This window comes from Trachymyrmex cornetzi, unplaced genomic scaffold, assembly GCF_001594075.2.
Source record: "Trachymyrmex cornetzi isolate Tcor2-1 unplaced genomic scaffold, Tcor1.1 scaffold248, whole genome shotgun sequence".
Classification (NCBI taxonomy): domain Eukaryota; kingdom Metazoa; phylum Arthropoda; class Insecta; order Hymenoptera; family Formicidae; genus Trachymyrmex; species Trachymyrmex cornetzi.
Genome location: NW_017297144.1, coordinates 1,066,894 through 1,093,779, shown reverse-complemented (window position 1 = coordinate 1,093,779; position 26,886 = coordinate 1,066,894). Strand labels below are relative to the sequence as shown.

General features: G+C 31.7%; 2 protein-coding genes across 6 annotated transcripts in view; both read left to right on the top strand.

Moving 5' to 3' along the window:
• The window catches only part of Gp150 (leucine-rich repeat domain-containing glycoprotein 150), a 36,251-nt gene extending 15,450 nt beyond the window's left edge, over positions 1-20,801 (top strand). Inside the window, exons 1-10 of one of the 5 annotated variants that reach the window (XM_018507940.1) lie at positions 1,948-1,991; positions 2,079-2,328; positions 15,410-15,683; positions 16,038-16,345; positions 17,022-17,602; positions 17,766-18,108; positions 18,195-18,560; positions 18,774-18,947; positions 19,017-19,233; positions 19,402-20,801. In XM_018507940.1, the coding sequence (XP_018363442.1) occupies positions 15,423-15,683; positions 16,038-16,345; positions 17,022-17,602; positions 17,766-18,108; positions 18,195-18,560; positions 18,774-18,947; positions 19,017-19,233; positions 19,402-19,800 (2,649 nt within the window). In that variant the 5' untranslated portion in view covers positions 1,948-1,991; positions 2,079-2,328; positions 15,410-15,422 and the 3' untranslated portion in view covers positions 19,801-20,801. Of the gene's footprint in view, positions 1-1,947; positions 1,992-2,078; positions 2,329-2,350; positions 2,501-14,178; positions 14,297-15,409; positions 15,684-16,035; positions 16,346-17,021; positions 17,603-17,765; positions 18,109-18,194; positions 18,561-18,773; positions 18,948-19,016; positions 19,234-19,401 lie in introns of those variants that run through there. The other 4 variants (XM_018507937.1, XM_018507935.1, XM_018507938.1 and 1 more) reach the window with 4 other exon arrangements.
• Positions 20,802-22,029: 1,228 nt separating this feature from the next.
• On the top strand, positions 22,030-25,958 carry LOC108761419 (Type III alcohol dehydrogenase). Its single transcript, XM_018507946.1, has 8 exons — positions 22,030-22,248; positions 22,873-22,981; positions 23,507-23,770; positions 23,897-24,129; positions 24,204-24,437; positions 24,874-25,036; positions 25,415-25,696; positions 25,866-25,958. The coding sequence occupies exons 1-8, from the start codon at positions 22,196-22,198 to the stop codon at positions 25,947-25,949; spliced, it is 1,422 nt and encodes a 473-aa protein (XP_018363448.1). The 5' UTR covers positions 22,030-22,195; the 3' UTR covers positions 25,950-25,958.
• Positions 25,959-26,886: the final 928 nt, after the last annotated feature.

Below are 26,886 nucleotides of genomic sequence, written 5' to 3'. Positions count from 1 at the left end.
CACTGCAATTTTGAATGTAAATACATTTATTTCAGCAATAAATATTACTATTTGAATAATCAATAAAATTTATGTCTCAGGAAACACTTTTCAAGTTTATCCATAATATGCAAACTAAAAATTATATAAACAAGATTTTTTTATTATAATTTTTATAGTTTAGTTATTAATTTTTGTAAATTCTTTTATAATAAATTTTACAATAGATAATTAAATTATTTTACTTATAGTTTGTTTTAATTAAATCTGCTCCAATAGAATAAAATTACATGATAGTACATATAGATTATTATTTTCAGATTAAAATAATGCAAAAATAATTAGTTAAAAAAAACAAATTTGAAGGAATGTAAAAAATTTGCTTATACATAATTATAGTATACAAAATTATACATAATTATGAGCAATTTTTGCGTTTCTCTAAACTTAATTTTTTCTAAAACAAACAAATGGAAATATTATATTTTTAATTATTTTTTATGTCTTCTCATTATTATCTTTTTTTTATTACACTAAAATTTCACAAAAGAACAAAGGATGTATGGACATATTTAATGTTTAATTATATATGTTTATGAATATTTATATATACATATATATATATGTATGTTTATATTTATATGTAATACATAAAAAAATTTTACCGAGTGTTTCTTTTGTTATATTTATTATTTAAAACAATGGTGACTTTTTAAAAAAAATATTGCAATAATTTTGTATTACATAGTACTACAGAGTGCGACATAGCAGACTATTTGCGATGACTGTGAAGTCATTATCTTATCTGACCCATTTTACGTTTACCTTACCGTATCGTGTGCAAATACCAACCAGCTATACCTAAATAACATTCGGAATGAGAATTTTTGGAAAACTGTCCCACACAAAGAAAAAATTATGGTCATAAATTATATGAAGAACTTTATTCTAGTTGCATACATAATATAAGAGCTTCCGAGTTTAATGTCAATATTATATTTTTCAGAGTATTTATTCACGCTTTTAATTCAGATTATTCTCGATTATTTAGAATATCTTCACTATATCCAGTCACTATATTCAATATATTATATTGATACCAACAGATATATTGATATCAACAAATAATTTCTTATTGGCATAATAAAATTCCTATCAATATTTACCCATAAAACATTTTAAATACTTATGTAAGAATTAAATACTTTCTCATTATGAAATATGAAGTTAAATACTTTCTAATTATGAATTTTTTATTATAATTATAAATCACAAGAATATATATATATATAAGAGAATCCAAGTCAATACTTAATTATAAACTATATTTTTGTGTAAATACATAAGTAAGAATAGATATCAACATCTTATTGTATATAATGTAGACTACATTTAATTAGTTTGATAAATAAGTAGAAACGGAATACACTGAAAGATGTATTACACTAAAAAATAATTTTACAATATATAGAAGCAAAAAACAAAAATATTTTAATATTGCTTTTGATATGCAATTATCATTATTTTTTACGGATTGCAGACATCTGAGCATTTTACCGTGCATTGTGAAATGCATAAAGCCATATTACAACGTGTACCTATTGTCATTATCTTATCTTTAACATTTTAAAAATATACGCGTTATCTTTGCTATAATTTAATATTTTCAAGAAATATACTCTATACAAGATGCATCACTTTGTCTAATTCTCTGTACACCTGATTATCTCCTTTTAGAAAAGATTTATTTCAGAATAAGAATTTATCGACCTATGTATTTTTTTTAGTAATCCTCCGAATTAATCGACTATTATTAAACAAATAGACGATCTTATTCTTGTACTTGCAACCACGCAGCTAATATCTTCCTTTTCAATCGCACGTTGCTGATATTTAGTAACCAGAGTTCAAAAATATATATCTTCTATCCGTATATCTATCTGATTATCTATATTCGCTGTCTTTATCCGAAATCTGCCAACGAAAACAGTCGCTAAACATCGTTCAACATCGTAAGTCCATAAGCAGATTTTCGCGCGACCTGTTCAACACTGCCGCTTATTTACAATCATTCCCATCGTCCACGCACTTCCTTTCAGCCGGACCACAGCCTCTCGTCGTCGCATCGACGCCCACGCAGTCGATCGGCAACCACGACGCGTTCTCCAACGATCTTTCAGCCCACTCGCGAGCCCGAGCTTCTCTGGTTCCAGGTGGCGTACCGGTGCTCACCTGCCAGCACATAATTTTTACCTGCGACCCTCCACCAGATCGGGGACCAGCCCGACCAATCGGCGTGCCCGACCCTGGGGCCCCACGCTTGACGTTCGTTCTATCTTTCAAGAGAAGGTACGCCTCGAATAGCTCGCTCAACTGGAACTTCAGTTCAGAAATTTCGCTGTACGCAATAAACAGACGAGTGAACCGATTGTCCTGTCTGCGCATATTGCGCCGCGTGACCGTGCGCCTTGCGAGTGAATCGCGTTTTCTTTGGAACGTCGACAACAGTTCTGTGGATCAGGTGAGTGTTCATTGCGATTGCGACAGAACCAACGCAAGACGTCTCCTGCGGTCTTGGTTGATGACGCGGGATCGAATGATCGGCAACGCGATCGGTCAAGATGGCTCCGATCTCACCAAGGATCCCTTGGCACGCTAAGTTAGGACGTGACGTTGATCGTTTGGTACCGGAAATGTTATCTTATCGTTGTAAGCTATTTTATGTTGCGTCGCATGATCGTCGCAATATTTCCCGATTGCTTTGTGAAAAATTGAATTTATCGTAGTTCGTGGTATTTCAATCATTGCAAAAAACTTTTCTCATCTTCTTTCCTTATTTGAGGTTGCATAAGACTTATTTCTATTGTTCTGCGTTTATTCGCAATTGTTCAGATTTCAAATTAACACGCAGACTGATCTTTGTACGTTTATTAAAGTTTTCTTAATGTGTGTGTCAACAGGACAAAATGCGCGTTCAAAGAAACTTGGAGTCAGCTGCAATCCGTGTTTTCTGGCCAGCATTTTTCTTATCTATAAAATCTTGAAGACATCATAATTTACAATCAAAATACTCAGAATTTAACGAATGTTAGAGCGTAATTAATTGTATGCGGTAAGAAAATTCACATCCTCAAAGTTATCTCGATACAAAGCAGTGACACGTTTCAAAAAGTTTTACATTATTTACATAAACGCAAATTGTAGTCACGGGTTCTCGTTATCTCTTTTATGATTAGTCTTTTATGGCGATTAGTCATATCGAAAAACCGATGAATCAATCATGAGCAATATTTCACGTTATTATAAAGTCAAATATTCTTAGTAAATAAAATTGATGTTATTAATAAAATCCATTTTTCTTGAAACTTAAAGCATATTAATTTAGCAAATAAGCTAACGTTATTTGTTATTATTTTGACGTCATTCTGACGTCAAAACCACAACAAATAACATCAGCTTATTTGCTGGATTAAAGTGCTTCAAGTCTTAAGAAATAGATCGAGAAATATCTCCATCCGTGTTACATTACTTTATTGAGTCGTTCGATAAGTTTCTTCAATTACAAAAATTCATGTGTCTCCGAAGTTACAAAGTGCTTCGAAAGCATATTCCGATCGCCATTAAATTGCGCGATCGGCAGAAAGTGCACTTGAGTCATCCTCATTTCCGATTCTATCCTTCAGGCGCACGTCAACGTGACCTGGAAACCACTGGTCGTCGAATGCAAATTCCGGTCGCAAAGATATCGCGCCGGTGCGACGCGACGCGTCGCGTCGCGAACTAGTCGCAGAATTCTCTTGGTGCTCGGCGCATTCGCGTATCGCGCATAGAAATTCGTTTGTCGCTCGCTTGTAACGCAATTCACTCGGTTGTTGACTGTCAACGGAATGTCGCGTGTACTCAATGACCTCACCGTATATTTTTAGGCTTGTATACACGACCGTTCGAATCCACGTCGATCAGTCAGAAGGATTTCGGCCAATCTCTGTCTCATTGACTTTCACGAAACTTTCCATGAGACTTGGGCTCACATATCGAGCGGGAAAATCGGTAAATTCTTTGTAAATTGCGCTATCAGATCGTATGATTGCTTGCGCAAAATCGAAGCGTGACATTTTAAAACCACTGGCCTTTATCATTCTTCTGAGTTGCCTTAGATACGAAATTTATATTTTGTTAAAAAATAACTCCCAAATTAACTAATATTTAAAAATTTACCTTATTTAATAGAACAAGTATTTTTATAATTTTATTATATCATTTATTTCATTTAATTAATTATGTTATTTATATTCTTTATTTTATTTATTATATTATAATATGCAATTATAATTGATACGTAACATATCCCTTAATGTATGCGCTAAATGCGATTTGCAAGCGTGAACAATCATTTAAATAAACAAACAGGTTATATAAAGAACTTGAAATATCATCTGCTACACACGTGTTAACACGCAATGAATAACCACAAACAAAGAGTTTGATGGTTATTCTGATCACGATGGATAAAATCGATTCATTAATTTGTTTTTTTTTTATCACACACTGTCCAATGTCCTCCCGCCCATATTACTTAGATATTGAAACTAAATAAAAAATTTCCTGTTTTATATTTTCAAAGATGTCATTGTTCATTAATATTGCTGTTAGCTTAAACTCTTCTGCACAAAATTTAAACCGTTGTCTGGCGCGATGCACTACATGTACGCGGTGTAGTTCGACTGGCACTATTATTATTTCGTTATACTATAATAATCTTTTGGATTGTACCATTGCGCAATGGCAAGGTCAGTGTCCATCCGTAGGATCTATTTTTACGTGTACGAAGCGAGATTCATGTGCCTCTGTCGAGTCTGATTGTGAAAGCGGACGAATGCAAGATGATGGTCAAGGTGTTAATAAATACATTACTATAAAACTATCAAATAAATTAAATCATCATATTACATCTTAAACGGTGTTATTTAAAATAATAATTACTATAATAATAAATATAATCCTAAACGATTTATTACAGAGATCTAACAATAAGTTTTGCTTTATAAAATGTTTTCTATTGAAAATTAAACCATTTTAAATAATAATTACCAGTATTTTAATAATCAGGATTGCCACAGAAAATAGCCTATATTATTAAAAACAACGCAAAAAAGGCTTAGTAGCATACTAAAATTTTGGGTGCATATTCAAGCCAACAAAAAATAAAATAGTATTGGAAAAAAGAATGCAGTTACGAAAAAGAGCGATCAAATAAAAATACTGAATAAAATATATATTTTAATTATTTTATATATTAAAATCGTTTAAAGTGTGCCAAGTTTTGAATGTATTTTATTATAAACGTCAGGTATAATATTAAAAAATTATAACAATTATCTGGAATAGGAGCAATTTAAGGAAATTGTGAGCAAATTTCAAAATTCCAGATTTTTTACATTTTCCCCTGACTTTTCCCGGTTTTCCATGACAAATATAAATTTTCCTGGCTTTTCCCGGTTTTCCAGGTCTGTGGCAATCCCGATTATGTTTCTATTAAAAAAAAATCAATTTAAAATTTATTTTAAAAATTACAATTTTTAAAAATTATATAATTATTATAAAATTAAGTTCAAAAATTATAATTTTAATAATTACAGACTTATTATAAAATTAAAAGTATACAACAAATTACAAGAGAAAAAGAGATGCATATTTGAGGGATATTTATACATAATGTTTTAAAAAATACTGGTAATTTGAAATTATTTGGTGGCATTATTTTACGGTTAGGTATAAAATCTTTCTTTTGCCTTGACATTTTTATTTAACTTCGTCCTGAACACATAAATATCGAATGGAAGAATGTACCAGATGTATCGATTTAGTCTCTTTACCATTTCATCTTTTTTGTTCCAAGTCGAAAGAGGAAAACATGTGCAATATTCTACACAATGTGCTTCAGCAACAAATTCTTTATCAACGTGATGAATAATGTGATGTGGTAAAGAGATAAATGATTAGTACGTGTCGCTTATTATATATACTGTTTCAATTTCGGGATATTATCAGTGTATAAAAGAAGAAAAAATATTCACTTGTGAAAATTTGTCAGACAAATATTTAAGTTCGACCACAATTTTCCATATAATTTCCATATAATTGTTTCTATTACTGATTGTATAATAAATAACACGAAAGATAAAATAGAATCATTATCAATCAGAAACGTTGAACAAGATTTAAGGATCCTATAACCACACGGAAAGAATTTTTTCTTAAAGTTTACCCTGAAAATATGATAGTCGTGGGACAACATTGTATTTCCAAGAATTTTAATGTAAATCTCTTTCATTTATTAATAAAACTATATATAATAAAGTATAAAATAAGTTTGATTAATTTTACTGAAGTGTATGGTAAAAATATTGTATTGTACCACAACTACCATATTTTCAGGGTAAATTTTAAAAGAAAATTCTTTCCGTGCAGAAGTTATGTTAAATTAGTAGAATATATGCGATTTTTCTTTTCTTTGCATTTCTCTTTTAATATTTTTCTTTTAATTGTAAGCACATTTTTCCAACGCTCCTGTTATTGGCTAGCAAAGTAATTAGATTTTCATCTTAAATCAGGATTCAATCAATGTGATTTGGTCTGATTGTGTAAACTTCAAGGATAGATAAAGAGTTGTAAAGTTATATTTAATTCATTGATACATTCTAATTATTCAGTTAGAATGTATCGCTTCTTTGCGATTCAAAATATAATATTTAGTATGATTTTCCTAGTTTTTAATTTGAAAATAACGCAATTCCGTCATGGCATGATCTGAGTATCTCTAAAAGTCAATATGAAAAAATGTTTAAGCGATATTTCCGGAAGATATATTTCAGTTCGATTCACGTACTGTGCAACTATAAAAGGCTACGCGGCAACGAACGTAATTTCGATTCACCATGAACCATTCGCTATTAAATCGGGATAATTTTCTCAATGCCACGTGATTGTGACGCGAGGTCGAACTGTATAAGGATAATGATATTTTTAAAACATGATGTGCAGCACTTTTGTATGTTTCCAAAAGATCCATAAAAAAGCAACATCAATTTTTCATCTTGTGTAATTATGTAAAAGTAAAATAATAATTAAATAAATAATTTAAATGATTTCTTATATATATATATATATATATATAGAAATCACGAAGATATTGCTTTTTTTGATAAATTTAAGTCCCAGACGATACCAGAAAACGATAAATAAGAAATAATAGATTTCTGTTATCGCAATGTTATACTAATTGCAAGCGTACATAGTAACAGATAACTACAAATTACATCAATGCATCACGTGTACTCAGAATTTTAAAAAAGTAATGAGTTGCGTCACCATGCAGTATTTATTCAAATAATAGGCAACGATAAATGCTGATATACCGATATATACTAATATACTGATATATTTATATCAGGGTGTTTGATAAGTAACGATAAAACTCTCGCAAAGGGGTAAAGTGGACTAAACTGAGTCGAAAAGTCCTTTACTATTTTGCAATTTTCGTAATTAACAAAATATCAATTACTAAAAATTACCAAATATTGATGACCAATACTCGGCGATTTTTAGTAATTAATATCTTGTTAACTATTGCAAAAATTATAAAATGTTCAGTCTAGTCCACTCTACCCCTATGCGAGAGTTTTACTTATCGAACATCCTGTATGTACAATATTTTTTTATAATTTTATAGGTATTATACAGTTAACGCATTTCCGAATTGCATACGAAAGAATACATAAACAATATTCAACGCATAAACACAGATGAAGACATTACAACACACATGCAATTTTAATCGAAGAATGGTTCAAATTAATTAGAGGGACTAACTAATAAGAATACAATGGGTAACGTTAGAGATATTCTATGAAATCATTCAGTTTTGAGTAATATTTGTGTTCCGTGCGACAAGCATAGATGCCTTCCCAGTGTCATTTAAATCGAATGAAATACGTACATTCTCTACCCTAGCCTTGGTCCCAGCGTTATTCATAAACGAACAACCGGACAGCCTCGTATCATCTATACATAGTGAATACGAATATTGACACGTGTGGTCATATCATCCGTATTCACTACTTCCATTTCTCTTTTCCTTTTGCCGAATCATGAAGACCTAGAGGGTCAACGGCGTGGATTGACCTCTAGCGAACAGAGACGGTTACTGGCACACAAGGAAAAGCAACGTTGCAACAAGAAGCGCGAATTGCCTCGGTGATGATGAGATATCGTCACGGTTGATGATTTCTAGGAATTAAGATTCCCGCGGCAGATGCAGAGGAATTTAATCGAAACTAGACGCTCTCGATGAGAGTTCTTGTGCGAAATTCTTATTATAAAGAACTGTAAGGTGATAAAGCAGACGAAGAAAATACGATGAGCTTGTGTCTGCGTAATTTATGTGCAGTGTCACTTTCTAAAGAGAGTGTTTAGGGGAGTTCAAGAGAAATTTAAAAAATCTAAAATACGCAACTGCCAGTTTGCAGACTGTACCGTTTGTTAACCATACGGTAAATTACACCGGGCAACAGCGCGGTCGGAGACAAAACAAATATGTTCTTCGAGTACAGAGTACGAGAGATAAATACCGATAACACAATGAGATAAAGCACAATATCTTTCGCGATAAAAAAGGAGAACCGACGCTTTTCTTAGGAGTTAAACAACTTCAGATGCGAGACAGAGGATAGAATTTATTTAATTAAAATGTTTGATACGTAAAAATAAATTTTTTAAATAGGTTAACAATAACAATTCAATTAAAGATATCTCTTTCAAGAGTTCCAGTCTACAAAAGTACTTGTTTCGTATTTTTGCAATAGTTGGTATTACTCTTCTAGCCTTTCTCTTATTTCTACATGTATATTAAAAATATTTTTATTACTTAATATATTTACTTATATTATATGATATTATATTACAATAGTACTTTGATTATAAAATAAAATAAAATATACTATGTAATATTAATATTACATTTAAATAAAAAAGTATATGAATCAATATATATCTTCATTTATATACAAAAGACGTTGATGAAACAAAATAATTTAAAATACCATTAAAATAAATGCACAGTGCTTATCGCAATGTAATGAAAAAGTTACAAATACGTTTCTATATTATATTAAATAAATTATAAAAACACATATGTCTCTCTCTGTATGTATATGGAATAAAATATAAAATTGCATACATGTGCCATTAAAGTTATTATTGGTCTAATTATATAACTTTGCATACAATTATTAAATTAAAGAGATCAAACATCCAATCCGTCATCGTAAATCGCAGCTGCATATGTGACTATTAATTGCAACGATCGCGCATTGCGAAGTTCCAATTACGATGCGAAAAGCGTTTATATGACGAAACAAAAGCATCGCGACTACAGAAAAAAAATAGGATGATCATGAATTATGCGACAAAGAGCGTGAATTTTAATTTAATTTATATATAACTACGGAATTTTATTTATATAATTCTTATATCGAATGCGAGATTATTTTATATTTACTGAAGATGGCCAAATATTGGCCAAAACGTCTAAGAATTGATATCAAAACCTTGTAATATATTATTAAATATCACATGAGACATCTTGTGTGTGGTTTTATGCTCCTTTTCTTTGAATAAGAAAAAAAATATATACCGATCTTCGTGAAAAGGTAGACTTCGAACGAAAGGAATGTATTCCTCGCTAACATTCTCGTTTAATGAGTAAAGAAATTTTATGACCCGTGCACGTTTGACGATAGAAGCTGTACGTAATAACCAGCAATAATTATCATAACCGCTGGCATACTACACCAGTCAACTCGTACGTGCATTTGCTACGGAGACGCTAACATTTTATCAATGTCTAGAATTTCTAATATAAAAAGTAAAATTCTTGGACTATTAATAAAAAATTATTTAACTATGCTATAAATTATTTAAATGGCTATCGATTATAATCGCTGTTATATCATTGATTGTTTCCAATTTCCTTTTAAGCTCATTCATCTTTACGAGAAGCAATTTGTCATTTAATTAACATGTTAGAAATACAAATAACATTAGAGCGCTCTCGTGTTAACTAGTCCTAAGTGAATCGCAATTGTTTACCACGATAAAACGAACGACAGAATAGACTTCCTATTGAAAAAGCAAAGTATGCGTCTTTGAAGTACGCGTGTTTGCATCGTGCTGCGATCGGACACGCTCGCGTATGTCCGACGGAATGTGTTGGATTAAAGGCGTGGGCATTTGCAAAAAAATATCAGACTGCATGCGCGATACGCTCAACGCCAATATCTCTTTGCATTTAAAATTGAAACGCGACTTAAATTACGATAGTCGCGCTGCAATCTCAAAATTATTATTGTTATTAGCAGAGGCTGTTATTATGAAAGGGAAGGAGATTGATTGATACCAATGCAATATAATTGCTTCCTCTCACTCGCATTGCGTATGCCTATACAAATATATAAGTAACAAACTAACTTCATTGATAGAGAAAACGCGATAAATTGATGAGTTAAATATTACTTATATATGTACATACGGAAAACTATAATCAAAATAAAAAATTTTCCAGAGAGCTACTTATTTAAATAATGTGTTATGCATTGAGATAAAGTGCAAAAAATATTGTTATATTTTGAATACACAATAAGTAAGAAAAAATGCCTATGCCGGTCAAAACTGGTTCTTAAGTGCTTTGAATAATTTCATGTGAATTTATATATCACGCGTGAAATTATTATATAGGCATTTTTTCTTACTTATTGTGTATACGGTCCTAAAAAATCGTTTATTATTGTTATATTTGCTATTGTTTTAAGATAAGATAAAATAGTTTACGTATATTATTTTCTTGGCATCGATCTTTGTTTTGAGCACAAAAAATTGCGTTTCAGATATATAGATTCTCTATAATCATTTTTTAAAGACAAATTTTTTAAGTATTTTAAAATAAATGTAGAAAAGCAAAAAATTTTTAAGAAGTTTATCCTATCTAAAATCTGTGTTTTCATGCTTATCGTATTATCAGTAATCAATAATCAGTATTATTTTCGCTTAATTGATGGCTATTCTTCTGTATTTATTCATTTTTATACTTTTATCTAAATTTAATATTTTCTTATTCCATGAATGTTTCCTTATAATTTACTATTTCAAGTTTACTAGTACCATCATTTTTACGAATCAAAATTGTCTAAATGATCCGCTGTGACTCGAAAGCAACGAAACGTTGAGATTTCATGGGCCTCTTTCGAATTAGGTTGGTTTCCTGCTCTCCTGGACCCGCCGGCAATTTGGGACTCGAGAGGAGGAGCTGACCACCTGCGCTTGCTTCGTTTCGAAGCAAGTAATTCTACCTGGTTTAAACCCCGCCGAGAAGCCGTCAAGTTATCTTTGAGAGATCGAACAAAGACTCCAGATGGAACTCGTGGGTCCTATATTTAGCTTCCGCCTCTTGAATTCACGCATAAACGCGTATGTTTGTTCACTTTACGCGTTCAATCTTCCTCTAGATACATTCCACTAACGACGATGTGTCGATATTCATCTTTTCTCAAGAAATTTCTCCGAGTCAACAAAGAAGCGCCCATATGGCATTGAAAAGAACGGAAAGTTTCGTGAGGGAACCGTGGACTTGAATATCTTCTTTCAGCTAGTCTCAATGAAACGTATCACGAAGTAGCCAAAACGGTTAAAGATCGTCCTGCTGGTGCGAATGTCAAGCACAAACATAATTCGCTTAATTCATCCAAGATTATTCGATTGAATGATCGAGAATTAGGATGACATTCTAAGAATGAAGAATATCTTAATCTTATCCTTTGCTCAATCGCAATTCAGTTTAAAAGAATCATCGAGAATAAATATCGACATATGTATGATCCGCACGTAGTCCGGCGATCACTCGCCGAACGAAGTAAAGTATCCAGTAAGATAACTCCATTGTCATCAGATGACAAAAAGCATCTCGAGTGACTATTGCGCAGCGCGTTGGTTGTGTGTTGTAAATTCTTCGAGAAATATAAATAGTAAGAATAACATTATCAATAATATTAACTAGTCGTGATTTTGTCAAAATGCTCATCAAGATAAGATTGCCAAGCTACAGTATTTGTTATTTCAATTTCGATTAAGATTCTAATATCGTCTATAGATATAGCAATCGAGAGTTTCTCAGAACTAGTCTGCATCTTTCTGACGCGCAAAAATAATTGCCCGATTTCAGTATTTACAAGTCACCACGGTATTTCTACCGCATACCGATGTATTTCTTACATAGGAGGTATACGTTGCTGATAAACTATTCCTCGCGCTCCTGGCATTTGCATCTCGAAACTGAAGTCCACGCCAGGAAATTGTTTACGCGGAAACGTACGAGAACGACATTATACTCGCATAAATCCCGCTCTGAGAATGAATACATGATCAATTTTTGCCAAGTCGGATTTCAAGGAATGAAATGCGACGCGACGCAAATAAAATTGCTCGATATAGCTGAACGATAACATGAGAGAGAAGGAAAGGAAAAGAAAGAGAGAGAGAGAGAGAGAACAATGAAATATCATTTCTTCGCCCTATCGCTTCTTAATAAGAACAATTTTTACATTATCAAATTCTTATGAATATATTCTTATATCTAATTTTTGTTAAATCTTACATTTATTGTGAAGAACTGATTTATAGCTACTTGCTGAATCAAACAGATGAAGAAGAAAGTCGTTCTACAAAAACCAATTGTTAAATTAATATAAAGCCGAAGCTTGTGAGGTATCACAAAATCTTTTTTTACAAAATTCACTGCATTGCTCATCCTACGTCTCCCAATCAGTGCTCACCTGAAAATTTTCAACTACTTCAGTTCTGGCTACATTCGTGATTACAGTGTTTCGTCGGGCACAGATTTTTCGACCAGAGTGATACAATCTCGCTTTGTGGGCGAGAAACATTGAGAACCACGATTGATAAAAACGTTCAGTTAGAAAATCGATCTTCGTACCTTGTAAAGAGCTTGTGTCACACAACCCTTGATAAAGAATACGTGACTGATAGAGGCGTATGTCGATTGAACACATATAACGCATTTAGCTTGAACGCTACCTAACAAAACAATAATTATGCTGATGCTTCAGTGATTTAATTTATACGTTGATGGATATAAGTTATTTAAATTAATCAAAACTTTCTGATTAACTCCTCACTTAGATTGTACATACTATAATCTTTTATTTCAGTCGATCAACTTTCGAGACAATAATCCCCCTTCACATCAGTTACGAAGTTGTTCGTCCCACGTAACATACAACCAAATACGTTCGTAACCAATGCAAACAGGTTTCTTCGTCGTTCGCGTAACATTCATTATGTATAAATAATATTATAAGAGTATTATAATATTATTATTGTAATGGAATAATTTCTATAATAATTGTTGTGATTATTCACAATTTTTTTTAGTAAATTAATGCTCAATATGTAATGTGAGTACAACAGTTTACCAATTAGCTTCAGCATAATCAGCATTTAAGTTGCATGAAAATGAAGTAATGAAACACGTTGCGAAAAAAACGATGTGACGTCTTTCTGTTTGATGGTATATTTCCTATGTAGAATATTTCTTTATGTCTCTGATTACGATAATATTGCGTAACAACGCAATATGTATTTAACATATTTAATAACGCGTATATTTAATCAAAATTGTCTCATTTTGGGATATTTCTCATCATTTTAATGACTCCTGCTTGTTGTTATCTACTGACTGTCCAAAACTAGGAATGTGCAATCTCCGAATCAAATCTCCGAATCTCATTCACTAAAAATTGATTTTTTGCAAAAAGATAGTTTCGAAATAGTTCTTATTGCTAAAAAAGGAAAAAGCGATTCCTTATAAAGAGATTGGTTTAAAATAGTCTCTTTTAATTAGAAAAATCAATTTTTCGCAAAATAGATTGATTTAAAATCGCTATTGTTGTTTGGGAAGATCGATTCTTTTGAAGATAGGAACATCCTTGTCCAGAGCATACGTTTTTTCATCTCCGTTTATTGAAAAGTCCATACTAGTCTATTCACATATGTGTCAGAAGTCACGCTAGTCTGCAAACTGTCACGGTTATCTAACGTCAGCGACCATAGGTGGGGCGGTAACGTTGTGCAGTAACGCGAACAGCGGTTGCCTCGGGTGTACCTCATTCGTTAAAATCTCATCGCGAATGCGGAGCAAGAGTTTGGATTATCCCTTGTGACGCGATCACTTTTGAAAATTATCGAGGTAAAGATATACTCTTCCACGAAAATTTGATTATTTGAAAGTCTCGATTATTATTTCAACGCTATTTAATAGATAATTCGATAGATTCGAAATTTTTGAGTTAAAAAATTTTTAAATAAATTACGTTACGTATAAGGATTACGATACTTCGCTTTCATAGCAATAAAATAACGTAGAACGGTTAAGTTCCCTTTTACGTCTGCAAAGAGACATCAAAATAGCACATCCGGTTCGGTTATAGAAGAAACTTTAGTGTAATGATTCGAGGTACTCCGGAAGAAGTTTTCTCTTGTTTCTTTGTAAACTGCGAGTTTCCGTTCTTGCACTTGATTGCATTGACACGAACGTGACGCCCCAACGCAACACTCAATCTCTTGGAAACTTTAATACAACTTAGCACTATGCTACAGAAGAGCGAAAAATTGTTATAACAAAGCGTTCCATAGCATTATAAATTGATGTGCATAAATAATCATGTACAGAAAGGATATAAATTCTGGTTTAATAATAATTGATAAATTAAAATTATATTTTTAATAAATTAAAAATTACATTTTTTAAATGTTCGTAAATTGTCCGTTTCGTTATTTATGAAATATGTTTCGGAAAGTTCAACAGAACAATGTTTGCTTTGTGAAAGAAATTGGTCGGCAGATGTTATTTGAGAACGGACAAGAAAAAGTCTCACGTTACACAGACCACTTTAGAAGTAATGCACTCCCTGTACTTTAATTTAAAAAATTTTTAAAAGATGGTATCAAGAAAAATCGCTATTTAATTATTTTTTAAGAAGTATAATAAAGAATAAAAGTAAGCTAAAGCATTCTTATAAATTAAAATTTCAAAACAAATAAAAATTCTAAAGAAAGATTAAAATCGTATTGAATTAATTATCTATATGAAAAAAATATATATAAATTGTATTATATAAAATATAGACTTTATTTTATTTTTGTACACAAACTAAAAGAACGATTGCAATTAATAAATAATAATGATGTCAGAATTGATTATGAATACGAATATCTTTGTTAATTCGCTAGAACTACGAGCAAGCATCGCATATAAAACATCCTTATCTTATCAAATATAACGAAGATTGATTATTTTCAGAATAAGCCATAACATGGAGATCTCAGCAGCTTGGCTGCTGACCATCTTCTTGGCGGTTGCCACTATCACGATCGATGCAACTACTTCGCCACCCGCAAAAGTCGGTTCAGAGAATAAAACGACTGTCGAATCTACGAAAACTACATCGAAAAGCAACTTTGTAGATTACGCGAGACCCTTCACAAATGTGAAGGACATATTGATGCAAGAGATCCAGACTTTAGACAAAGATGCTACCGATGCTACCGATGCTACCGATGCTACCGATGCTAAGGTAAGTGCAGATTTTTTATTAAGAAGAATGAAGGATATTTATTATCTTATATAACATTTTTCAATCTCTAGTGAAATAAGCGCGGTCATATTTTTCTACATAAAAAAAATTCAATTATTTGCGAACTTATGCCTAACATAATTATTAAATATTGACGGATAAAAATTTTCCGCCAATTACTTGCATCATTGCAATATATAAACATAAATAATACATCTATAATTAAACAGAAAATTCTTAAAATTCAAACATAATTTTAGAAATCGAATCCTGAAATACAGCTTTAATTTGATATTTTTGCTGTGTTATTTAATTAAGCTATATTTAATTACAATTTAAAAAACATTTATTTAGATTCAAGAAGAGGTGGCGAAGACTTTCAAGGCCGAAGCGCAAAGGGACAGCATAAACTTCCGAAAGACGACCTCTAAACCAATCAAGCTGAATGTATCAAATTCGCTTCTAAAGGAAGATGAATTGAAGAAACTCGAGGCTACGCCCTACGAGGACGACGACGAGGGAAACTTCGATGATGACGATTTCAGCGACGAAGAGTACGAGGACGACGGCCTATTGCCGGTGGAGGATGATGAAGAAGTTATGACACAGTGCCCTGATTACTGTAAATGCGCCGGGCAATACGCCGCTGCAACAACTGCAACGTATGTTTCTAATCGGATCATTATATAACTGAATAACGTCCCTTAGTGACTGCAGATAAAGAGTAGATAGCCCGCTTCCTGCTTAGAGCGCAATCATACGACACAGTTTTCTACATTAATAAAGAGTTAATAAAAATCAAATAAATACTCCGGTCTCGATACAGAATTTTATCATTATTTTCGTAAAGTTCAAGGACATGCCCAAACACGATAAAATGAGATAATTAAAAAAATTAAGTTATCTATGTTGTGATTTTATTTAAACGTAATTATTTTGATATCAATATCCATATTTTTAGAATGTAACATACACTAAAAAAAAGTGTTTAATTTTAAAATATTAAAATGTTTTACTTTTGTCTCCGTTTTTTAAATACAAAGATATTTTAGTTTTAAACTTTTCTAATAAACAAAATATTATGTGTTTAAATTAAAACGCTAAAACGTTTAATATTAAAATATTTTTTATTATTAAACGTTTATTTTGCAGAGTTGTTTTAAACGTAAATATTTTAAACACTGCATTTTTTACAGTGTAGCTAAATAGAATCAGTCAAGTAGAAAAGTAACCTCTTTTACATCAATAAGACGTCATTAAGACGCTATTTTACTACTTAAACACAATATACAATTTTTCCATCAATTATTCCCATTCTTTTCTATTTACTATCTATAGATGCACCAAACTGGTAAATGAGCAGTCCTTTGGGTCAAGTATTGCTCACTTGCGCATCGAAAACGCTGGCGAAATACGACTGGGACCGAACGCCCTGCGAGCTCGCGGTCTTCAGCATGTGGAATCCATCACCATTGTCGACACACGCATAGTCGAGCTAGATCGTACGGCCTTCAATGGCATCACGTACCTATTCGCCGTGAACTTGACACGCAATGGTTTGCAAGACATCCACCCGAACACCTTCCAGAACAATACGCAACTCAGCCTGCTCACGATCGCCGGTAATCCGCTTAAGCACATGCATGACTCTAAGTCGAAGCATTATCTGTTGCACGCACCCTCGGTCACCGATTTCGATTTTTCAAACAATGGAATATTACGGCTGAAACGCACCGCCTTCTCCAAGATGCACAGCCTCAATTTCATCAATTTACGTGGCAACCGGCTAAGAGAGATCGACAGCATGATCTTTGACTCGCTGGACCAGCTCATGGAAGTGGACCTTTCGGATAATATCCTGGATGAAATTCCGATTGATCTATTTGTTGATAAATACGTTCAAATTCTTCGTGTCGCTGGTAAGAATGGCAACGTGTATCATTATTTATCAATACACAATTAATAAAATTATAAATAAATGATTAATTTAATTATAGCTATCATCTAATGTCAATGAGTAAACTAATTATAAGATTTTTTAACCGTTGAGAAATTAATTGATATAGAAAAAATTATTTTCAGGAAATAATCTGTCGACGTTGGCCACCATAAGTTCCTCGAAACTGACGATGCTCGATGCCTCAAGAAACAAGATCAGGGTAATCGGTAAAGATGATCTAGAAGGCGTACCACTATTAGATCAATTATATGTCAAATCAAATAATTTGAAGAGAATCCACCAGCATGCTTTCACCAATCTCGAACAATTACAATATTTGGATATCAGCGATAATAAGCTTTCCTTATTAACTGAGCATCATTTCAAGTCCAATCCAAGACTACAGGTTCTACTGATGAACGACAACCCCGGTTTGCAAACTCTACCAGTTTTTAAAACTTACGACTTGCAATTTAATACGTTCAGGTAAATATATCTTTTGCCATTTTATTTTAAGAACCAAATAAATTAATCTGTATATGTATATCGCAATAATCGTTTTTATTTAACAGTATTACCCGTTTCGAGTGCGCGAATTGTGGTCTGGACAGCCTCAAGCCTGACACGTTCGACGAAATGCCGGCACTGACTCGATTAAAGCTAGCAAAGAATCGTCTATCCGCCTTGCCCGATGGATTATTGGATAATCTTTCATCTCTTCGTGAACTGGATTTGTCCGATAATATCATCAATACTCTTCGACCCAACATGTTCCGCGGCGCCATAAATATGAACAAACTGAACCTCGCTCGTAATCCATTGAGAACATTGCAAGTGACGCCGTTCCTAGATCTTCCAAGCCTCACCAAACTGGACGTGAGCCGATGCAATCTCGAGCGCGTCTGGAGTGAAGCTAGAGTGCCGTTGAAGACTCTTCGGTACTTAAAAAATTCTATGTTCTTCTGTGGACTGTCGCATTTGAGGATAATTTAAAATATAATCTTTTTTTATTACTATATTTTGCAAACATATCTTCTGTGTTGTGAACAAAATTATTCTACGACATTTTTATCAAGATATTCATTGACCAGTGTATTATGATATCAAAAGATCCATTTATCAATGTATCTCACATTTTCGCTCTTGTTTAGGTTCCTGTCGGTTCGTGGTAATCTTCTACGACGAATCACCGTCGAGGAACTGAGGGCCACGCCACATCTCACTGGTCTGGATTTGTCGCATAATCCTTTGGATTGTGATACCGAGTTCTCTGAATCTGTGCAATGGCTTACCGATCGTGGTGTTGCACCTACAGAGGTACTTGAGTGAGTATTCAAGTTTAGTCGTCAGTTAAATGTTCTATAGGACATCTCTCAATCTGTCATATTTTTTAGACTTATCAATGATAAATATGACGATATTGAAGATATTGATAATTTTATGGACGTCAGCCAGTGGACAGATTTGGCGAAGATAATTTGCGATGGAATCGATGATGGTCCACCAGCTAGATCACCTCCTGGCAAAGGCACACAAAAAGATATTCTTCTAAATATTGATATTGTAGAGGACTCCGATCCTTTATTGAAACATGAGCTTGATAACGATGAGGTAAAACGATAATAAATAATGTCCTTTAAAATATGTTTTAGAAATATTTTTTTATATACTTTAATTATTTAATATCTCTTTTGATTTGTGATAAAATTTTTAATTTTTTTGTAATTTACTATATTATTTCCTAAATTAAAATGGTAATGCTGGATGCGTTTATTATAGAAACTCAACATCGATCACGGCATGCAGCATATCGATGAGCCGCGATTAACAGAGGATCAAGAATACGACGAAGACTTCGCAGTCACCACGCAATATCACACTTGGTACAACTGGAAACCCGGTTTCAAAGTCTGGTTGGTTTCCGGCACTGTTCTGTCTGTTCTGGTAATCTTCCTGTTGGTAGCTCGCCTTGCCTGCTGTTTGGCGAATAAACGAGGACGAGGTCCTGTTATCAGGCCACCCATGATCCTTCGTCAAGGTCTGGTTGACAACAAAAACTGCGGTTTGGTGTATAAACCTTTGCAGGAGGAAATAGCCACACCTCACATGCCAAAACGCGGTAGCTTCTATTCGAGCAGCACCTTCCATTACGACAAAATCGTACCAGAGAGTGTATAAGAGAACTCGTTTCCTGATTAATTAATAGACCCATTACTGGGCAATCTACCGATGTAAACAGCGAATCGTAGAAAATCATTTTGCGCTGTTCTCGCGAATCAAGAGAAGTTCTCAGACTGTTATTGGGTGAACGACGAAGCCGATGAAAATAATTAGGCAGATTCTTTTGACATAGTTCTTTCACATAGTTCGTAATATATAATCCTGTTGGTAAATTGTTATAATTCGTTTTGATTGAAACAATATAACTGAGTATTTAATTCGACCTCCTAAATACGATTGATTGTGACACATATTTCTTCTAGGCTTTGTCGTGTTCTCAAAGTTTACATAAAACACGTGATTAATAAACGTTTATTGTTATATTATTAACTCAAAGATGCCTGATAGAAACGAATAGTTACATCTTAATATAACGGATAGTTATAATATATCTTAGATATATAAACTGCAGTACTGTGTTACAATCATATATAATTATGTAGCTTTTTGTAAGAAACAATGAAGAATTAGATTATTTTTTACAAAAAGTAGAGTTACGAAAAAATACAACAATGTACTTATTATTTATAAGCTCAGAGTAATAACAGCTTTACTTGATTAAGTAGCGGAATTTGGAGAATAATTCGAAAAAAAAAAGCAGTACTGTTTAAGAAGCACATATTTAATCAAATGAAGATTCTACATGAGGATATAATGTAATAATAATAGTAATATTGCGTTAATTGGGCAAAAGGATGTCTATAATTGGTGGTCGGTGATGAACGAATGAGAGAATTACGTATGATAAATGTAAAATTTTATACAAAACGAGAGAGCTTCCTGTAGGATGTCCAATCATAGTAATATATACCAACAATAAAACAATAATTATGGTGACAATATCCTCATTCAGTGAGAATTCGAAAATTTACGTTCAAACTAATACTTTGTACGTACGTTATGTCGCTACGCACGTACATCTCTATTATGCTATTATATATATTATATGCATATATATATACACATTGTAAATAATAAATATCGTTTTAATAAAATTTTATTTAGAATTAAATTGGAATTTTCTGCCTTAATCAAGTTCATTTAAAAAAAAAGAAATAGTATATAAAAACTAACGTATGCTATACAAAAAGAAAAAGGACATTAATGATGAAAAAAAGATAAAAATCATGAAGGTTAATATTGGGATTAAAAAAAAATACAATATTTCATTTATAAAATTTGTAGAAATGATTAATATTCAATCAAGGTTCAATATAATAAAACGTATATAACAGAGAGTATACTTATAGAGATAGATGACGTGGAATATGCTCGATTGAACTTCTGTCACAACAAGAATCAACGCGATAAACTTATACAAAAAAAAAAAGAATAGCCGATCAAAATCAGGCCAGACTCATTGGCGCACATTTAGCACTAATTTTTTGCACTGCACTATTTATTCAAGGTATTCCAAAACTCATTATTAAAAAATTCCACTGATAAAAAACCGTAAGGTTTCACAGTATTACGTAAAAAATACATCATGTTTAATGTAAATTATATTGTCTTAGAGCCGAGACATTACCGTATCTCGTTTTAAGTTATAATTATTTCAATTATTTGTTATATAATTAAAAAAAATAGATTAAACATTTATGTAGTTATTTTTGTAGGAAAAGTTCTCTAATCTATTATTGTATATAACTCCAAAATTATTAATTTACAAAATTTATTAAATCGTTCAGTCAATAAAGTTTTCGTTTCAGTTATTAATAGAGCTGCTCAAATTTTAAATAAATTTGTATCTTCAGAAATTGATTTAAATAAATTCTAAAAATTCTAAGCTGTGGAATATTCTTGAAATATTTTAGAATATATAAAGTTTTGATTGAATATAATCACTCATGGAAATGTAACACACAAATAAAGCTTTATATTCTTCTTCTCATAAATTACATACATAAAAAATTCTTAATTTTTAATATTTATTTCTTTTGTAACATTCTTTTAGTAATATTCGATTCGATATATAAATTTTATTTAATTTAAATGTTTAAATTTTTGCTTCAAACATTGAAATTTCGGGAATGATCTTTTAAATTGAATGATAGAAAGCAAGTAGCACTACAAAACGTAGCTCTATTAATACACGACGTTCTATTGATACAGCCCTGTTCACATATGAATACGAACACATGGATAACAGAGCCACCTCATCAAAAGCTTAACTGGTAAACAGGCTTTAGTGAAAGGAAGGGGAACTGGTCGTGATACCAAGACAAGAGTACAGCACGAGAGTTTGTCGAGAACGTCACTCCACAACATTTTCAATCAAAGACCTGTTAAAATTTGTTCCAACCATCGCTACTTTGTTATTTTTTTAGACAATCACTCCTAACAAGTATTTAAAATGTTGCCGAGGCGACGCGTCATTGAACTTCTGCAAGTCATTTCATCTCAGTCGTAAGTAAACTACAGTATAATTTTTATTTGGAAAAAATTAATATAGTAGCAATGTTATCAAATAAATCGCCGAGTGTTTTGATTACGCTCTCTATCGTAGATCAATCAATATGATAAATTTTATGCAAAAATATATTATGTTTTTAAACCAAAATAAAGATAACTAAACCGAATGATCGCGTGCTAATTAATAACAAATAAATATTATTTAAAATTAAATATATAATAACTGCTAAAAAAAGAACATTTTACAATTAAAATTAGTTCTCGCAACACAAATAATTCTTTCCATCAATAGATTATCTTCATTATATTTTTATTTAGCTTCCTTCTTTAAAAAATATTAAAAAGATATAAGCAAACATAAGTACATTTAGAATTCTGCTTTATATTATTAAAACAATGGAAATAATTTTCGCCTGTATTTTGTAAAAATGTTATATAAGAAACGTAAGAAATATGAGAATGAAATGTAACATCAGTGACGATCTATCAGAATCCACACACATTCATAATTCGTTGAAGTAGCGCGCATTAGCTCGATGATGTTTCTCGATGGGTTTATTTTACGTGAAAGAATAGAAGTATATTAAACGTGAAAGTTAAACTGTCCTGGATTTTTAGATGCAGATGTCCAGCGCACGGAAATCCAGGAGCTACTAGCGTATGGGATCATGGAAAAGCACGAAGCACTGCAGCAAATATTACAACCGATAAGGAATATGCTTTCGAGGTAAAATTTGTATAAAGACAGAGAAATTATTTATAAGAATTCTCCCCTTAAAACATATGCTAAATGCATTGATTTTATCGCAGACTCCGTGATTATCAAAAACCTCTCACATACGTTATGCATTCAGTTAAGATAACGTGTTTACAGCAACCATATTCAATGCCATATTCCTGATAATAATCTAAATATATCGTAGGTACAACAACAGATTTCAACAAAACTATTTCGTAAAATTAGAGATTATTATTTAAAGATTATTAGATATAGTAAGACATCTCTCTCTCCCTCCCTCTCTCTCTCTCTCTCTCTCTCCTCCATTTTAGAGATTAAATCCGACTGATTATATATACAAAAAACAATACACGTATCTCACAAATATGAAACCAAAAATTTTTAAAGCATAATTCTTGAATTTATTTCAGTAATTTACTCTTTTCTTTATATCATTGAAAAGTTTGACAATTAAAATGTGATAATGTTGTAATTTATGTATAATATTAATTATTAAAAATTACGAAATTTTAGATGGCCTGTTCTACGGTGCGATATGGAGTGGGAGTAACAAGAGAATTAGGAATGGACATACAAAATTTAGGAGCGAAGAAAACATGTCTGATGACTGATCCTAATTTGATGAACTTAGCCCCTGTAAAAACTGCTATTGACAGCCTTTCCAAATATGGGATTCAATTCGAGATTTACGATCAAGTACGAGTAGAACCAACTGAACAAAGCTTACAAGATTCGATCGAGTTTGCCAAGCGTGAAAATTTTGACGCTTTTGTAGCGGTACGTATGCAAGAAACGCGATAAGAAAGAACGTTAATACTATCACATTCTTTGTCAAACATATACCTTATATTTATTATTAATTATTATATAATAATATATTTTTTTTTTATTATTAATTCGCAGGTTGGCGGTGGTTCCGTGATGGATACTTGTAAAGCGGCAAATCTATATAGTTGCGATCCAAATGCCGAATTTTTGGATTACGTAAACGCACCGATCGGAAAAGGTAAACCGATCCGAGTACCTCTAAAACCACTTATTGCCGTTCCGACAACCTCTGGTACCGGTTCTGAGACAACTGGAGTATCTATCTTCGATTATCGGCCACTAAAGGCCAAAACGGGGATCGCTAACAGGCAACGTTCAGTATAAATCATTGGATAAAAAGAAGATATAAGAAAATATTAATTTATCAACTATTTTATTACAGGTCTCTACGTCCTACACTAGGAATCATCGATCCCAAGCACACTCTGACTTTGCCGGAGAGAGTATGTGCTTACTCCGGTTTCGATGTGCTCTGTCACGCTTTGGAATCATTCACGGCGATACCCTATACAGAGAGAACACCATGCCCATCAAATCCAATTTTGAGACCAGCTTATCAAGGTAGCAATCCTGTCAGCGATGTCTGGGCGCGATATGCTCTCCAAGTTATGCACAAGTAATTAACCAGTCAATTACTTATGTAAAATTGCATATTCAATATCTGCGTACATATTTTGAATCAGGGATTTCTAGATAAATAATAAGTTAATTTTTATCAAGTCAAAAATAAAATTACAAAATCAAATTAAAATATAAAGTATTATTCTAATTGATTTCAAAATAATTACGTTAATTTTACAGAAACAAAAGTTGTCTTTCAAATATGCATGGAAACCGCTTAAAAAATTTTGATATCATCTTAATTTTCCACCAATATGATATAAATTAAATGTTATTTATGTAATAAAATTGGAAAAATGTTGAGAACATTAAACATTTTTTTGTTTTAAAATAACTGGCTCCAAAGAAAGTACATAGTTTAATTTTCCAAAACTTATTTTTTTTAAACAAATATTGTTTATTCATAAATAAATATGTAATTTTTTACATAGATACTTTGAGCGAGCTGTTTATAATCAAGAAGACTTGGAAGCGAGGAGTCATATGCATTTAGCAAGTACAATGGCGGGCGTTGGTTTCGGAAATGCTGGTGTTCATCTTTGTCATGGACTTTCGTATTCTATAAGTGGAAATGTTCGAAATTTCCAACCAAAGGTAAATTAAGAACTTGAATTCATATACCCTTTTTATAACCAATAATAATCTTAATTTGCTTAAATACAAAATTTAATTTATATTTAAACTTCTATATATTTATCGCAAATATTTAAGCAACTTTTATTTAAAAAGTAGAAAAATGTTTGATTACAATAGCTTTCCAAGTAGCAATATAAAAATATGACATCTCTCTTCCCCCTTTCTCGAGAAAAATCTCCATTTTATCTCTTATTTAGAATACATTCGTGAAATTATATACTATATCTTCCTAGCTCTATCTTATCAAATTATTAATTATTATATAGTAAATAATTGTTATGTATTAAATTATTTGAAATTCTTTGATATTTTTATTGAATTTTTACTATATTTAAGGGATACAGCAATGATCATCCCATAATTCCTCACGGTCTATCCGTGGTGATCTCCGCACCAGCAGTGTTTTCCTTCACCGGAAATGCATGTCCAGAGAGGCATCTGGAAGCTGCAGAATTGCTCGGAGCGGATGTTAAAAATGCTAAGCAGGCTGACGCGGGCAAAATTTTGGCCGATATTGTAAAGAAATATATGCACCTTATCAAAATTGAAAACGGTTTGACAGAACTCGGTTTCAAAAAAGAAGATATTCCTACATTAGTTCAAGGCACTTTGCCCCAGGTAAATAACATTCAGTACATATATTCTTTATTAAACGAAAAAATTACATATAAGTAATATAAAATTACATATAAGTAATATAAAATGTAGTATAATGATCAATACATTGTTTAGGTAAAAACGCCGCCATTAAAAACTATATTAAAATTTATCTCCTCTTTTCTTCTAGCATCGTATCACGAAATTGGCGCCACGTGAACAGTCAGAGGAGGATCTTGCACAATTATTCGAAAATTCATTTACCATTTATTAATTTAATATTTATAAAAATTAACGTTTTATTAATTGTATATAAATTAAATTGTAATAATATTATTTTTATACAAAAAACAATAGAGTTTATAAGAAAACATAAGAATTAGATTTAGCTAAAAGATTAAATAATTGTTAAGTTGTTAAATGTAAATATTATATATATATATAACACATATATAAATTTTTAATTAGTTTATATAAATATATATATGTACACTGCTCAAAAAAATTGTGGCATAGAAAAATTTTGGGCAAAAAGTTAATCAAATTTGACTAACGATAACTTCGCGAAAAATTATCATATAGAATGACGAATTTTTTTTTAATTAAAACTTGAAATCTCTACTTTAAGATGCTATGACGCGATAAGTTTAGTGCTCTTTTACCATTGTAACCTCTAAAAACATGAGAACATGTTTGTCATATTAAAAATTATAAGTTTAATGGAATGCGTGGATTTGTTACAATTTTTGGGAGGATGCCATTGTAGCGCCATAAAGTTCGAACCTTCCCTTTTAATTAAAAAAAATGCAAGCTGCTGCGATTATTTTTCGCAAAGTTACAACACTATAAAATAATTCTTGCATTTTTTTATACGTATGCTAAAAGAAAAGATTGGTTGCTGCAATAATTTAGAGAGTAAAATATAGCATAGCATTTTTATATTCATAAATATTCATTCTTTATTGTGTACAAAGAGCATACCGAAATTCAAATTTACTATTACCATCTACAATAAGAAGTGGTAATAATCAATTATTTTAATTTTTACCGAGAAATAGTCAGATTATTAAATAGTCGAATCTCTATACTCGATTATAGCAATCCTGATCGCTTTTAAATTTTTGAGATTTTAATTACTAGATTTAAAATGTAACTATAATTTAGTATACTATTAACTGTAACTTAACTATAATTATTTTAACAGTTACATT